The sequence below is a fragment of the Saccostrea echinata genome, unplaced genomic scaffold (genome assembly GCF_033153115.1).
Source record: "Saccostrea echinata isolate AGI-Se365-2 ecotype Australia unplaced genomic scaffold, CSIRO_AGI_Sech_v1 ptg000033l, whole genome shotgun sequence".
NCBI classification, from domain to species: Eukaryota; Metazoa; Mollusca; class Bivalvia; order Ostreida; family Ostreidae; genus Saccostrea; species Saccostrea echinata.
In genome coordinates, this window is record NW_026889782.1 from 12,177,546 (window position 1) to 12,191,581 (window position 14,036).

General features: G+C 32.9%; 1 protein-coding gene across 1 annotated transcript; it reads left to right on the top strand.

The window, feature by feature from the left end:
• The first annotated feature begins 4,508 nt into the window (after positions 1 to 4,508).
• On the top strand, positions 4,509 to 9,102 carry LOC133198131 (hemagglutinin/amebocyte aggregation factor-like). The gene is made up of 5 exons (XM_061334274.1): positions 4,509 to 4,595; positions 6,638 to 6,881; positions 8,307 to 8,444; positions 8,725 to 8,848; positions 9,029 to 9,102. The coding sequence occupies exons 1-5, from the start codon at positions 4,509 to 4,511 to the stop codon at positions 9,072 to 9,074; spliced, it is 639 nt and encodes a 212-aa protein (XP_061190258.1). The 3' UTR covers positions 9,075 to 9,102.
• Positions 9,103 to 14,036: the final 4,934 nt, after the last annotated feature.

The following is a 14,036-nucleotide window of genomic DNA, read 5'->3' on the forward strand; positions in this document are numbered from 1 at the left end:
GAATGTGTCATGGCTTGATGCAAGGTTATTTGGACAAGTTCAAGTTCACTGACAGGGGAATTTTACATTCTTTTACTGTCTTTCTACTGTTGAAACATTGCAAGTTGATGCCCCTTACAGGATTGTTTATAACCTTAAAATGTTGCATGACCTTGACTCAAGGTCGCTATGTTCTGTCTGCTCCGACGGAAGACCTATTCGTTGCATTGCAACGAGCTCGGCTCTAGTTAATGTATACTGTTTGATGTCCAATTTCAGATTTTTTTTTCTGTAAAGAGTGAAACTGCTTCAAACGAAGAACTTCGTAAAAACATTTTGATTTGTGACATTTCATCACCTTGCATTAATTTTCATTATATACATTTGCTTGTATTTTGGGCACCTGAAAATAGATATTTGGGCTTTCCCTCTTGACCAACCATATATTTGCCTACATTTTTTTTTTCGACCGATCAAGTCATGAAACATGTGTCGTTGCGAATGTAAACATAGACGCCAGTATTAAAGACACTAAACTCATTTATCGGTAATAAGTTGAGTATGTATTGGTTTATGATATGATTTCTACTTTAAGGAGGTTGGATCCTGTTATCAAAAGTATTGAGAATTTTTTATCAAGTATATTTTTGAAATCCATACATATAGCTTAATTTTAAATTAAAACCGAAAATGGGGGTCAATGCGCTTCTTCTGGCGCTACGGAGCATTTAATATGACTTTTTTGCACTAATTACGTCTAACACATAAATAAATGTTTCAAAGTTTTTCCTCTAATATTTTTTACCCAAATAAATTATGGGAACAAACACAGTCTTTTTTCATCTTGAATAGTCTCTTTTAAATTTGTTACAACAAAAAAATTTCAAATTACGTCACATAGTCAATATTTGACCTTTTGCACTCAAAAAATGTCATTTTTCTGGCATTAAAAATTTAACAAGCAATAAATTCATTTGAAAGTAATGACTTTTTTTTCTGAATTTAAGCAGAATGATTAAAATTATCTTGTATATTCAGAAAAGAAAATTAAAAATGGGAGTCTGTGATGTTTAGTTTTAGATATAAATTAAAATCGTGTTAATTTTGGGCCTAAAGTGGGCTATTTTTTCCCAGGACTTTTACAATATATTTGCTTTATCTGTCCAATATGATAATGGAATTCATGAGGGTTAATTTAATATATCATTTAGGACCAGCATAAAACATTTCACTGCACAAAATAACTCTGCGTGCAGGCTGCATGTAAAAAGAGTAATCCAAACTTAACAATACTGTAAATATTTCAAAAGAGAAAAATTGATCATTTTCTTCTAAAAAAAACCTCCGCCACAAACTATAGTTCCTCTCTTAATGCTTTCGGTATGGAATTTGATTATGGGGGTTTAATTGAATATAGTTTAACTAGTGCTAATTGTAACGGGAACCGTTACAGATGTTCCCCAAACGGCTCCCCAATCCCTTATGATGCCCCATTCCCTACAAGCTTCAATAAATTAGACAATACTTTTGTAATATAGATGGACACTTTATTTTTAAGGGTATTTCATTGGAAAACTACTCCGATATAGCCATATGGGTATTAGCCAATCAAATTTCAGCGCATGTGCTTGCAGATGTTTTCTACATTTTTCACATTAATTTTCTTATAGTGTCTCACAATCCATGAATTTGTGTTAAATATTAAAGAATCTCATTGAAAAATAAGAGAGATGTAACCCTTTAAGTATTAGCCTATCAGAATTCAGCATACGCGCATGCATGGCCTTGCATTCAATTTTGATAGTATCATAATGTAGGAGCTCCATGTGCCTATCTATGTCGTAAATTTCATCCTGTTTTGTTGAAAACCAAGGGAGTTATAGACATTTAAAGTTTCAACCAATCAGATTGTACCACACCTGGATGCGCGTGTTTTCAAGAAATTTCCTATATAACATGTTGTAGCACCTTATAATATCTACTTATATTCTAAATTTCAAAGCATTTTGTCAAAAGACAAGGAAATTATTGAGATTTTTGTATCAGCCAATCAGAGAAGAGCGCACGTGCATGCGCGTGAGTTCACGCTAATTTGACCATGTCATCTTGTCTAGAATTCTAATATATCATTATATTTTGAGTTTCAAAACAATTCATCAAGAAATATAAAAGTTACGGCTTCATCAAGTATATCAGTCATTTCACTCATTGCACGCGCGCGCAAGTGCATGCACGTGCGCGCAAAATGACCTTCGTTCCGAACACCTACACAACATGCCTATTAACCCTAAAAAGGTTTCATGTCAATCGGATGAGTGGTTCTATAAGAACACTCCCGGACAAAAAAGTACCGGAGAAGAAAGTAGAAAAAAAGAATAATAATAATAATAATAATAATAATAAGAAACAGAGTAAAAACAATATGTTCCCAAACTTCGTTTGGGGAACATAATTAGCATTGTACAGTCCAAATTTATTGTAGAACTAAAACATCATGCAGAATTTTTTTAAATAGAAGTCAAGACAAAAATCTGCTCAAAAGCTCAGGGACAAACCTCGTTAAAACAGTTGTTAAATTGTGAAAATGTAACTATGTATTGTTTCACCTTAAACTATTTTATGAGTGTTGATATTTATTGGAGACAAGATATTAAGTTTGAAAATGTTGTAAAATTCCTGATTATTTAATAAAACGGTGATTGACTTCTTAATTTGGTCTACTCGTGCCTGTACAGACCTTGTATGGTATGGTTAACCTCGGCCTTCCGCCTCGGTCAACCAATACCTGACCTTGTTTGCATAGTCACGATCAGATCACATCAAAAGTAAATAATTATAAAGAATAGAGTGACGAATTTAATTTACAAAAACAAAAAAAAACCTGTTACGTTCTGAATGAATTCGATAACACCGAGTGACCAAAAATTTTATCAGTATACTTGATATACACTTGAAAGTCGAGTAACAGATGATAATACCTCACAAAGAGTAAACATATCTCCTTGATATGCACATCTGTTTTCAGAGTGTTGTAATAAATTATAAATTAGAGTTCAATCAATACAAATAATGAAACAGATATCCTTAGATATAATAAGAAAGAGGTGATAAATTTATACCGGTATGAAAAGGGAGTACTTAGGAAATATATTTTATGGTGTTAACTTGGTTTAATCTAAAGCTGTTACACTGTAGTTGATATTGATTTGAGGAATAATTTTGTTCTTTTAAAATGGGGACTTGAGATAATACAGTCTTACAAGCTGCATTTTTTTGTTATCCTTTATAAAACATTTGATTATTTGATGTACACCCCTACGTTGCAGCTGACCCCACCTCTATTTTCTGAGCTAGGTTCATGTTTGCTGTACTCACAATTTGTATTTTTGATTGGACTTTGAGAAATAAAAAATATCAAGCTAATGTTCACAGTTCAATGTCTTCAAAATATCATACACAGTCACATGTACAAACTTGACATATCAATTGAATGGATTGTCGAAAATGCCTTGGGTTCAGATGTGTTGCTTTGGACTTCATTCCCTTCCATCAAAGATCCAACGACAATATTTTAATTGTAGGATATCTGGTGTTCTGAAACAAACAAGCAAAAAGAACCAAGAGCAATACCTATTATATAACAAAAGAGCGTTGGAGGAGAGCGGAAGGGAGGGATGGGTTTAAAAAAAATTAAAGCAGGATTGTGATTATTTTTTGAAAATCTCAAGAGCTTAAAATTTATGCCACCTTTCTTTTTCGCGCATGTAAAAAAAAAAATGCATATATCGAACACTATTGTGTACGCCGAACTCGAGCAAAAAATTTCAAAATAAGAAAAGGACATCTATATCATATTATATAGATGCTGTTATTTTGAAATTTATCTTCTTTAAACGCCCTTAGATAAGGTTTCCTATCTTTTACATGAAGATACCTATTAGTTTAATCTCATTTGAATAAAAGTAACGCCCTCTATTAACACTAAAAACAATTAGTCGGAACAGTTTTGTACAGTTTTTGTCAAAGTATACATGTACATACCGCGTGACTATCTAGAAAGTAACTATTTAGAACATGTCTTTACCTAGGCATTTGTTATATATATTCTATTTGTTGAACTTTGGAAGTATTATATGAACTTCTAGCCATCAAATAAATATATGTTTCAAGATTTATCAGTTAACTTACTTATCTGAGACGAATTAAGGATCCATTTAACTCGTGCACATTAAAAAGAAAAGGGAGAGGCTGTAAGGGAAAACTTTTGTCTCGGAAAAAATGTTTTAAGCTATTTGTGCTCATGCATTCAATTTAACACCAAATTATCTTGGGATAAACGTAAATTGCTTTTCATGCTCGATGGTTCTCGAAGGGTTGCCTCATGTATTATCACATTCCAAGTTTTTATTGATATCAATGAAACGTGGAGATAACGAACAGTATTCAAGCTCAGAGTTCATTCAAACAACACAAATCGGGAGAAGAGCAAACAGGGGCCTCCAAACACATAAGAGTAGGGATCAGGCGCCATGGAGGAGCTAGCACCCCTGGCAAACCTGACACAACTGCCGAGCGCCTCCATGATCAGGAAAAACGGAAAACCAGCAGACAATTTAGTGTGTATATAATGGCCTAACTATCAGCATTAATGTCGTCAGTCAGTATGTAAGTACAAAGATAACGAACAGTGATCGACACCCAAAAATCAATACACAATACAAATATGGGAATTTCAGAGATAGGATTAGGTGCATAGGAGGAGAAAGCAGCCCCTGTTGACCGATCACACCCGCCATGAGCCCTATGTATTGATCAGGTAGAAGGAACTATCCGTTCGGAATTCAAACAAAGGTCTAACAATTGATATAAAGCAAGTCAACCAAAGCCAGGCATTTGACTTAATGATTGGTTGTAGTCACTCACAAGGCCAAGTCAGCCAAAGCCAGCCATTTGACTTAATGATTGGTTGTAGTCGCTCACAAGGCCACTGTATAAACCACAAAACTTGCAAAATGATGACGCCAAACGAGACTGCCGACACCCCTGTTTAACCAACCTCTTTGCCAAAAGTCTGCCTCGAATCGAAATCGTTCGTACGTAGGGCATGCTCTTGTGTATAGAATCAGCTGGAAGGGTAAATGGCTACATAAGTGAGGAAAGTTGACAATTGAAAAATTGAAGTCATCACGTTTCTTGTTGCGTTACCATTGAAGTCCTTTTCTAGTACAATATGGACTTGAGCTTGTGTACTGTTCTTTATCTCCACATTTCATCCAATTATAAAACAGATGTGTCCAAAATTGAGGTATCTTTTATTCCAAGCTCACTGGGAAATATCGAGTCGACAAATGAATGAAAATTGATATGTCGTCAATTTACCTATGTGGAGCTGTAGGCCACAGCAAGAGTTTTTTTTTTTCATGTAGGAGTTTTTTGAACAAATTGTATATTCAAATTTATATGAATACAAAAATAGGACGCTATTAATTGGTACACATGATAATTCTAACTGATTGTTCAAGACCTGAACTCCAAAAACAACGTAGATATTGTCAATCAAAAACTCTTCCATTGTAATATCAACAGCAGAGTACTTGTGTATACAATCAGAATGTTTTAACAAAATTATTTTCAAATGAACATTGAAAAGGTCGGTATATTTACAAGTTTCATTTTTTTTTTTGAAAAAGCAACTGTTTATGACAAACGCTTGAACTTTAATTTAGGGTTAGGGAATGGTTGTATAAAGCGTTTTTGTTATTGTTTTTCGAAAATTTTATGATTTCTATTTTTTTTTTAAAGTTCTTTTGAGTTTTTAAGTATCAGGATCTGATTTAAACCATTTCTCAAATATACTGTTGACCTGAACTTTCTCCTTCACTGCTGTAAATGTTTTGGTGAGGAGTAAAGAAAGAGGCTTGGTAGAACATTTACTGGAACCCGCTATGTATCTTCGTTTGTAAGGATTTCTATGGAGTTTTGGAATCCAGGAGAGGTATGGTAAATTCAATTTGATTGTTGGGAATATTAAAATTATCTAAAACGGACACATGATTTCGTAAATGTGATTTTTATTATATAGCTTGTAGATTTATTTTTTAAAACTCCAACGAATATAATGTTTTTTTAAAATCATTCACGTTCAAGACCGTAATTTAAATGTAGTCGACATATTCACATTGGACTGTTGGTCTGTAATACTGTTCAATACTAATTGAGATCAAGATTTGATTAGATGATTTCTTTTACAAATAATATACATACATCTTCGTTTTTAAAGAAAATATTGAACACTGTTATATCAGTGTGTTTCTGAATACTATAAAGCAAGATGTCGTTCCTCGATATTGATCTTTTGTCATGGAAATAAAATTATGAAGGATACTAATAGCACTTACAATTGTTTTCCACCATAACTTTATTTGTCAAACACTTCTACTTGGCTTATCTTCAATATCTGCGTTGGTCGTTAAAAGTGTACATGTATATAAATCTGGAAAAACTATTATTTAGATGGACTTTATAAGCTTTGCAATTTTGAGACAGAGGTACGTTTTTTATATTCTTTCAAACAATTGAAAGGTTTAGTCTATATTCTATGTATACACATTTTATTTTATATTTATATATGTAACATATAAAAAATCTTAATTTTCAGATGGTAGATCTAAGAGAAATACATCAAATGATTTTATTTTCTATGTGTTTGGTCCTGGCTTTTAAAGATGTTTTAAGTTTCAAAAATAAATGGGATGGTGCTCTAAACTTCAGTTGTCGATCCCCAACTGAGTTTATTGATGCAATAGTATCATTTCACCACAACCATTACGAAGACAGAAGATACGAACTCCATTGTGGTACAGCTCTAAAACAAGAGAAGGATATAAACTGTCATTGGACAGGTAAACATTTTATATTATTCATGAGTTTCATGTAAAATTGATACACGTTAGAAAGGAATTAATGTTTTTAGTCGAATTTCCTTGAACGTTAATACTTATATTCATCTTACACTAATTATTGTATCAAGAATACCATATCAATGATAAGATCAATTAATGACTGTGAAGCATGTTAAATTGTATACACTTATTTATTACATTTTCAACAGTGAAATACTGTATTTTATTTATTTAATAAAATCGACATTCTGGCACAGTTTGAAAGAATATCAAAATAGTATTTTCACAGTGTATATGATTATCAGAAGTGCGGCAAAACTTGAGTTTCTTCTTCCCTTCACGAAAAGTGTTCTAAAAAACCCCCTGACCTGTTATAAGAGAGAGAGAGAGAGAGAGAGAGAGAGAGAGAGAGAGAGAGAGAGTAAATGAATCATCCTGATAGAGATTTCACCACTTCTCGAATATGTGTCGTACAGCACTTTTGAAGTTTCTCCTTCACTAATGTTAATATTTTAGTGAGGAGTAAAGAAAAATGCTTGACAGAACATTAACTGGAACCTGTTATGTATTTTTTTGAGTTCAGGAATTCAGTATAGGTATGGTAATTAAAATTCAGTCTGAATGTTGGGAACATCAAAAATATTTAAAACTGACATATGATTTTGAAAAATCTCCTCCTGAGAAAAAGAACTATGAGTAAAGGTTGGATTAACATTTACAGAATTGAATTTAATCCAAGTTCCTCTAAAAAAAAACATTTAAAATAATGAACCTTCAAAACAGAAACTATGTTGTTACCCGCTGTGTCAGCTGGGGCAATGACCTATTGATCATGTAATCTATCTAATTCTTTTTTTTACTTTGAATTCATAAAAACAGAAGATAGATGGTATTCATACTTCACCTCAATTGCATACTGCCCATTCATGCGAGATTTTAACATCAATTTGATGCTTTTAAAACATTCTGACTAAGTATCAAGGTCTTTTTCATGTTTGACTAATCACCTTGTGAATATGAGTAAATATTAATGTTGCAAATGATTCAATTACCAAGAACATACTCTGTGTATGATAAATTTGAAAATGAAATGATATGGCGTTGTGTTGAACTTGTCTGCATATACAATCTGTCGTTAGGTCGACGATGCCTGACGTTTTCCATGCTTATTGGTATATCATTGTGTGATTGCACTTCAATGGTACCTGATTCAACAACTGGATCTGAGATTTTATTGGTTTAACGGATTTTGAATTGGATCACAGTTTCTTTAATTCAAAGATATACTCCTCCTGGACACCTGCAACCCTTGGTGTTTCCAGGGGCCCGTGTTTCTGCCTTGTTCAGGATTCGTATTGTTAACAATATTTTTGAGATTGATTATTGTTTGTTATCTTCATCATTCTCATCTTATACAACTTTTAGGATACGTCAACGACTTTGACCACGCAGTCCACTACCGGTGTCCGGGTGCAGGGTACATCAACGGTATGGCAAGCTATCACCACAATGCTTATGAAGATAGACGCCATAGATTCCGTTGCTGCGGCCCCCGAAGTTTAAGTACGTTAAATACCCATCAGAAAAGAATTACACTGCACTAGAAATAAACATATGTTTTTATTCAAAGTTAACCACATTTTCACAGAGAAATGCGATCCGTTATATTTGCCAGAACAATTGAAAATATTCTTTTTTAAGTTTTGAAGCTTTAATGTTCTTTGTTCCTACAGTGTACATTTTCAAACTGGAAAATCGTGTTGTGTCTACATGACAGTCCATGACATTATGTTGGTTCATTATAGGATTCGTATTATACATTTCCGATGCTTCTTCTTTGCAGATTATCAATACAAAGAGTGTCGTTGGACAGGATGGGTGAATAATTATGACCAACCTGTTGTATATTTCGTACCAAAGGGTCATGTTCTGCGTGGTGTCAACAGTGTCCATCACAATCATTATGAGTGAGCGTAAACTAATTATGATATAGACATTTTCCATCCATTCTGCACTCTATGATAAGCAGAATAGTTGTGTTTTTACTATGTCTTTATGTAAAGATGTTTTGCATCACACTTTGAGAATAGAATATACTTACACCATATACATGTATAGTTTTTTTCATGTAAAACGTTTCTTTTCAGGGATCGGCGATTCCAGTTTGAAGTTTGTAAATTGGTCAAAAAGTAGTGCACTCATCTGAAAAAAAAAAGGGTCTAATTAAAATATATATTGAAAATACTTATCCGTTTTTGTGCTTGCTTCGTAAAATATGAAAAATACAACTGAACATTTTTAGCCTTTTTAATCCAATATAGTTTTTGCGCTTATTATTCAGTGTAAAACATTTCCTACCTTCACACTTATTTTGAGTAGAAGATGGGCATTAAATTCCACATAACATAATTAAATCTTTATTATAAAAACAGAAAATGTATAGGTTGCAACCTTATTTTAAAGGTTTCGGACGTATAATATAACTGGTAAGAAGAATTAGTTATGACTTCTAAAACTGGTTAAAAAAAATAATATCCGCAGTTTCAAATAACTATCATCTTCAAAAATAGGTATAAATTGTTGATTTTAAGTTAATGTTTGATAATGTGAAATAATAAAGTGTATAAACGTAAGTAAGACTTAGTTCACTTTGCACTTTCTTTGAAAGAATGGCTTAGCGTATGGTAATTACAGAAAAATATATATATTTAAGACTGTTTTTCTAAACCATATTTTTAACGTAGCTGTTTTGAAAGCAATTGCTATATTTGATTGAAATATACATCGATATAGGAATCATAAATATTTTTACAAAAACATATGACGTAACATGAAGAAGGAGATGAGATACCTGATAAAAGATAATAAACAAATATGACTGCAATGACGATTTAATGTTGACCTTGATCTTAACCTTCATATTTGAATATTCTGCTTAAAATTTTTTCTATGATTTTTCTTTTGCCTCTGTCTTTTCGTAATGCAGTGTCGTCGTAATTGAGTAGTTATGAGAAGTAAAGGCTAAGCAATTCTGAGATTGAAAAATGTAAAAGAGCTGTGCTCTTTATTACCTTCTTCCATATCTATATGCAACTAAGAAGAAGACTTTATTTGTAAGACTTTTATCGTCCATTGTGGCCTCAGCGTACATCTTTGATTCATAATTTAAACAAACTTGAAGCCACACAACCTGAAGGTGCTCCCACACACTATGATGTATTCATTTGTTGTTCTTAAGAAGTGTAAAAGATGAAAATAACAAATAGTAAGATTTTTCCTAAACATTCCACTGAAAAGCCTGATCTTCAATTGTGAGCCCTCCCCGCTCATGGGGGTCATGATTGAACAAACTTGAATACACACTGCTTGACGATGCTTCCTTATCAATACAATTATCATGACTTTTCTTAGAAGACTTTTAAAAAGATGTTTTCCTATATATTCTAATGTAACTACACTGAAATTTAAATCTACCCCAAGTAATAAAGCTTTCTAATAAATTTCAACTCTTCTGTGTAACGGTTCGTGAGAAGTTTTTCATTTGTTTTCCTTATACATTCAAATGAAAAACCTTGACGGCGCATTTTTGCCCAACCATACATCGAGGTCATGTTTTGAATAGACTTTTATCTAAATTATGCAATGAAATGTTCAAGCACATTTTATTTTCTGGCCTACGGATTCTTGGCTAGAGGTCGAAAATGTGAAAAGTTTACAGAACGATTGATACATGACAAGACATGATCAAATCATCTTACGAGCTTTCAGTTGAGGTCACCAAAAACAGTGGTTATTTTATACAATAAATAAGACATACAGGTACAAAGAATATGTTTAGTAAAATTACAAAACACACGTTTACATTTTAAATACTAAGTAGTTCACTGCCAAATAAATAGCAACACCTCTCGAGAAAAGATCAGATATATTAATAAACAAACTCAAGACGTACAATATATATAAATGAGATGAAACAAAGAAAAAGAATCATATTTTTTTTCCTATTTTCACCTTGCTCTCCGCTTTTTGACTGGCTTAAAAACTCTATAAATTTAACAATAACCACCGGGTATATTAATGCCTGATTGATTGATTTATTGATTGTTTGTTGTACATCCAATTTGAATTTTTCGCTCAGGTAGAGACGTCACCATATACCAGTGAAGCGCTTTTAACTTAGACATATACTCGACATTCGTGTCTTTTGAGCAGCGAGGGCTCTTTATCGTGACAACACCTACTGAAACACGGAACCTCGGTCTATAAGGTCTCATCCGAAAGACCCGTAATTTTAACCTGTACAGCCGGGCGGCAGGGAAGGAACAGTCATTTCCTATCTTTACGTTTTGGTTTTGAAGCTGCGCCGGGAACAAGTATCGAACCCGGGCCTCCTGATCACGAAGCATGAAAATGAAAATTATAGGTATATGTAAATGTATTACAAATATACATTCAATTCTTTGACGTATAATTTACTGCCGAACAGTACATCGGGTATTTTTGTAATTTGTAATTTGGAACTTGGAAAATTCATTAATGCTCCGAGACCCAGATTTCAAAATTTATGTCAGATTGTTTATGTTAAATTTACGTGAAGAGCAGCGGTGATGCAGTCTTAATATACAAATCAAAATAGTATTTCTTTCAAAATATTTTTAGGAAACATTTCGGTATTAAATGTTTGGAAATACATGCATATCCTGAAACAACTTAAACTATACTATTCCTCTATATCAACCTTAAAACGATCACAATCCTTTTCTACCAATGTGAAAAATATTCAGACCAGTACATCATTTTTTCCATGAAGGTAAGTCTATTGAAATAATTTCTGAAAAACACAGATGAAAAGTTATGCTTACATGTATCAGGAATTTGGTCATCCAAAAACCCTGAAGTTTGTCATAAAGATGAAGCAATTTTGCCATTAAAGAAACCTAGTGCATCTGAAAGCTCTTGTATAAATAGAATTTCTTCAGCCATATTCTTAAACAATGACATGACAAGCTCCTTTAATAGTTTCACAGCAAGAGTTTCAAAAGTGTTGACATAAACATGGTTAGAAGTATTTTTTTTTCAAGATAATGATCATGATAATGTTTTCGGTTATGCCAAGTGACGGAAGTAGAACACGCTCAATAAAAACTCCTCTCCATGTAACACTGTATTGTTGCATTGCCAACTACGTAAATGCATAAGTATCTGTAATTGAAGCTGCTGAAATTATTATATATTGATTGTCGTGTAATTAGATTTAAAATTCTTAAATGCCTATAGAGAGAATAGTGGAATTAATTTAACTTAGAGTTTTTTTAGGACAACCAAACAGTTGAGATGCCTGAACAGCAGTTATTTTTAGAGCATAAGTACGATAACTCTTCGGATGTTAAACACTCAAAAAAATATACGAATAAAAACCACTAAGAAATGTGTAATAAAAAGACACAACTATGGTTGTCATTTTTAAAATACATCAAACGACTTGAGAAACAAGAGACCCAAGGAGCGCATTATAATACAAAACTGATCCATAGAAGTATGACATAAAACAAAATCAATTGATAGATAAAGCTGTGTTCCAAAATGGAAAGAGAAAAAGGATGATAAAAGGTCAACAAAATAATTAGTCTAGTATTCAGTAACAGATAACAGATCTTAAAGTAAACCTATGTACTTGTCTTACTTGCCCTAATTTGTCACAATCACCATGCAGACTGAACAAAGCGATAGTGCTTAAGCGCTATTAGTAGGCCCATCTAGTACTCTTATATACTGGACTTTCTTGAAGTTTGAAAAACATCTAATATACAGAGATAAAGTATAATTGTCTCCTTTTCATTTATCTATTATCTACAAGTCTATTTGACCATTAAAATCTATGGAAGTACTTTTTGTATTATATGTTGTATAAACTCGTGGATAACTCTCTTATTTGAATGATTTTTTAATAGCATTATTTACTGTGACTAATTATTAAAGATGAATAAAAAGGGAAATACGTTCTCTCAGTAGAATACAAAAAAGAACACTGTCCAGTACCAGAGTGCTTGACCAAGTGGTCCAGAATTGGCATCACAAATTTCAAAATTTTTGAAGAGGCACTCACGCTCATCATAACCATGAGAATCTGCTAAATATCTAGGAACAGAGAGGAAAAGTTTCAAGGAATTAATGCATTTTCACTAAATCATCAATAGAACAACGCCCTAACACAATAGCCCCTGACCTAGAGTGAAATATGAAGATAACGAACAGTATTCAATCTCAAAAGTCCAATGAAGCGATACAAATTTGGAGCAGAGCAAACACGGACTTCAAAATTTAGAGGCTCCTTGTCATGATCGAAAAAAAAATCCGGAAAAATCCGTAAACAGTTCAGCCTAAAATTGGTATGGAAAACATCAGTCAGCAATTGACTCGATGATAGGTTGAATGTGCTTTGAAAGGTCATTGTATCGACCGTTAAACTTCCGAAATGTTGACTTCAAACGAGACTGTTGATATCCTTGTTTCATCAACCTGTTTGTCAATAGCTTGCCTAGTTTTAGAATTGTTCATACGTAGAGCATGCTCTTGGGTATCGAATCAATTGAGAGACATAAACCCCATATGGAAGTAATAAGGGCATATTGCTACATAAGTAAGGGAAGTTGATGATTGAAAAATTGAAGTCATTGCGTTTATCAGAAAGCTTTCTTGTTAAGTTACCATTAACGCCTTTTTCTAGTAAAAATCTAGATAAGAAACAAATGTGTCAGAATCTGTCGTATCTTTTATTTCAAGCTCACTGGGATATATCGAGTCGACATATAAATGAAAGTAGTTATTGTTAATTGATAATACGTCGACGATATATCGAAATGTAGAGTTGACGGCCACAGCAAGTGTTTTCTTCTTCTTATGAAGAAGTTCTGGAATAAATTCTGCTTCATATGAAAACAAAAAGGTCTGCTAAGGGAGCGCAATTGGTGCCTTTGGGAATTCCAATAGATTGTTGGAAGACCTGATCTCCAAAATACATAGTGGCCATGACATTCCCAATTTTGAAAGATGTATCCTTTCTAATCATAACTACATGTATACATCAATTTTACTTTACCAATACCTAGAAGAAGAGAAAAAAATTAAAAGAAATAATACATTTTCACCATTTAA

Coding starts and splice junctions, on each gene's coding strand:
- LOC133198131 (XM_061334274.1), top strand. CDS start 4,509: ATGGAGGAGCTAGCACCCCTGGCAAACCTGACACAACTGCCGAGCGCC. Junction 4,596..6,637: donor GAAAACCAGCAGACAATTTA/GTGTGTATATAA, acceptor CTTAATTTTCAG/ATGGTAGATCTAAGAGAAAT. Junction 8,445..8,724: donor CTGCGGCCCCCGAAGTTTAA/GTACGTTAAATA, acceptor TCTTCTTTGCAG/ATTATCAATACAAAGAGTGT.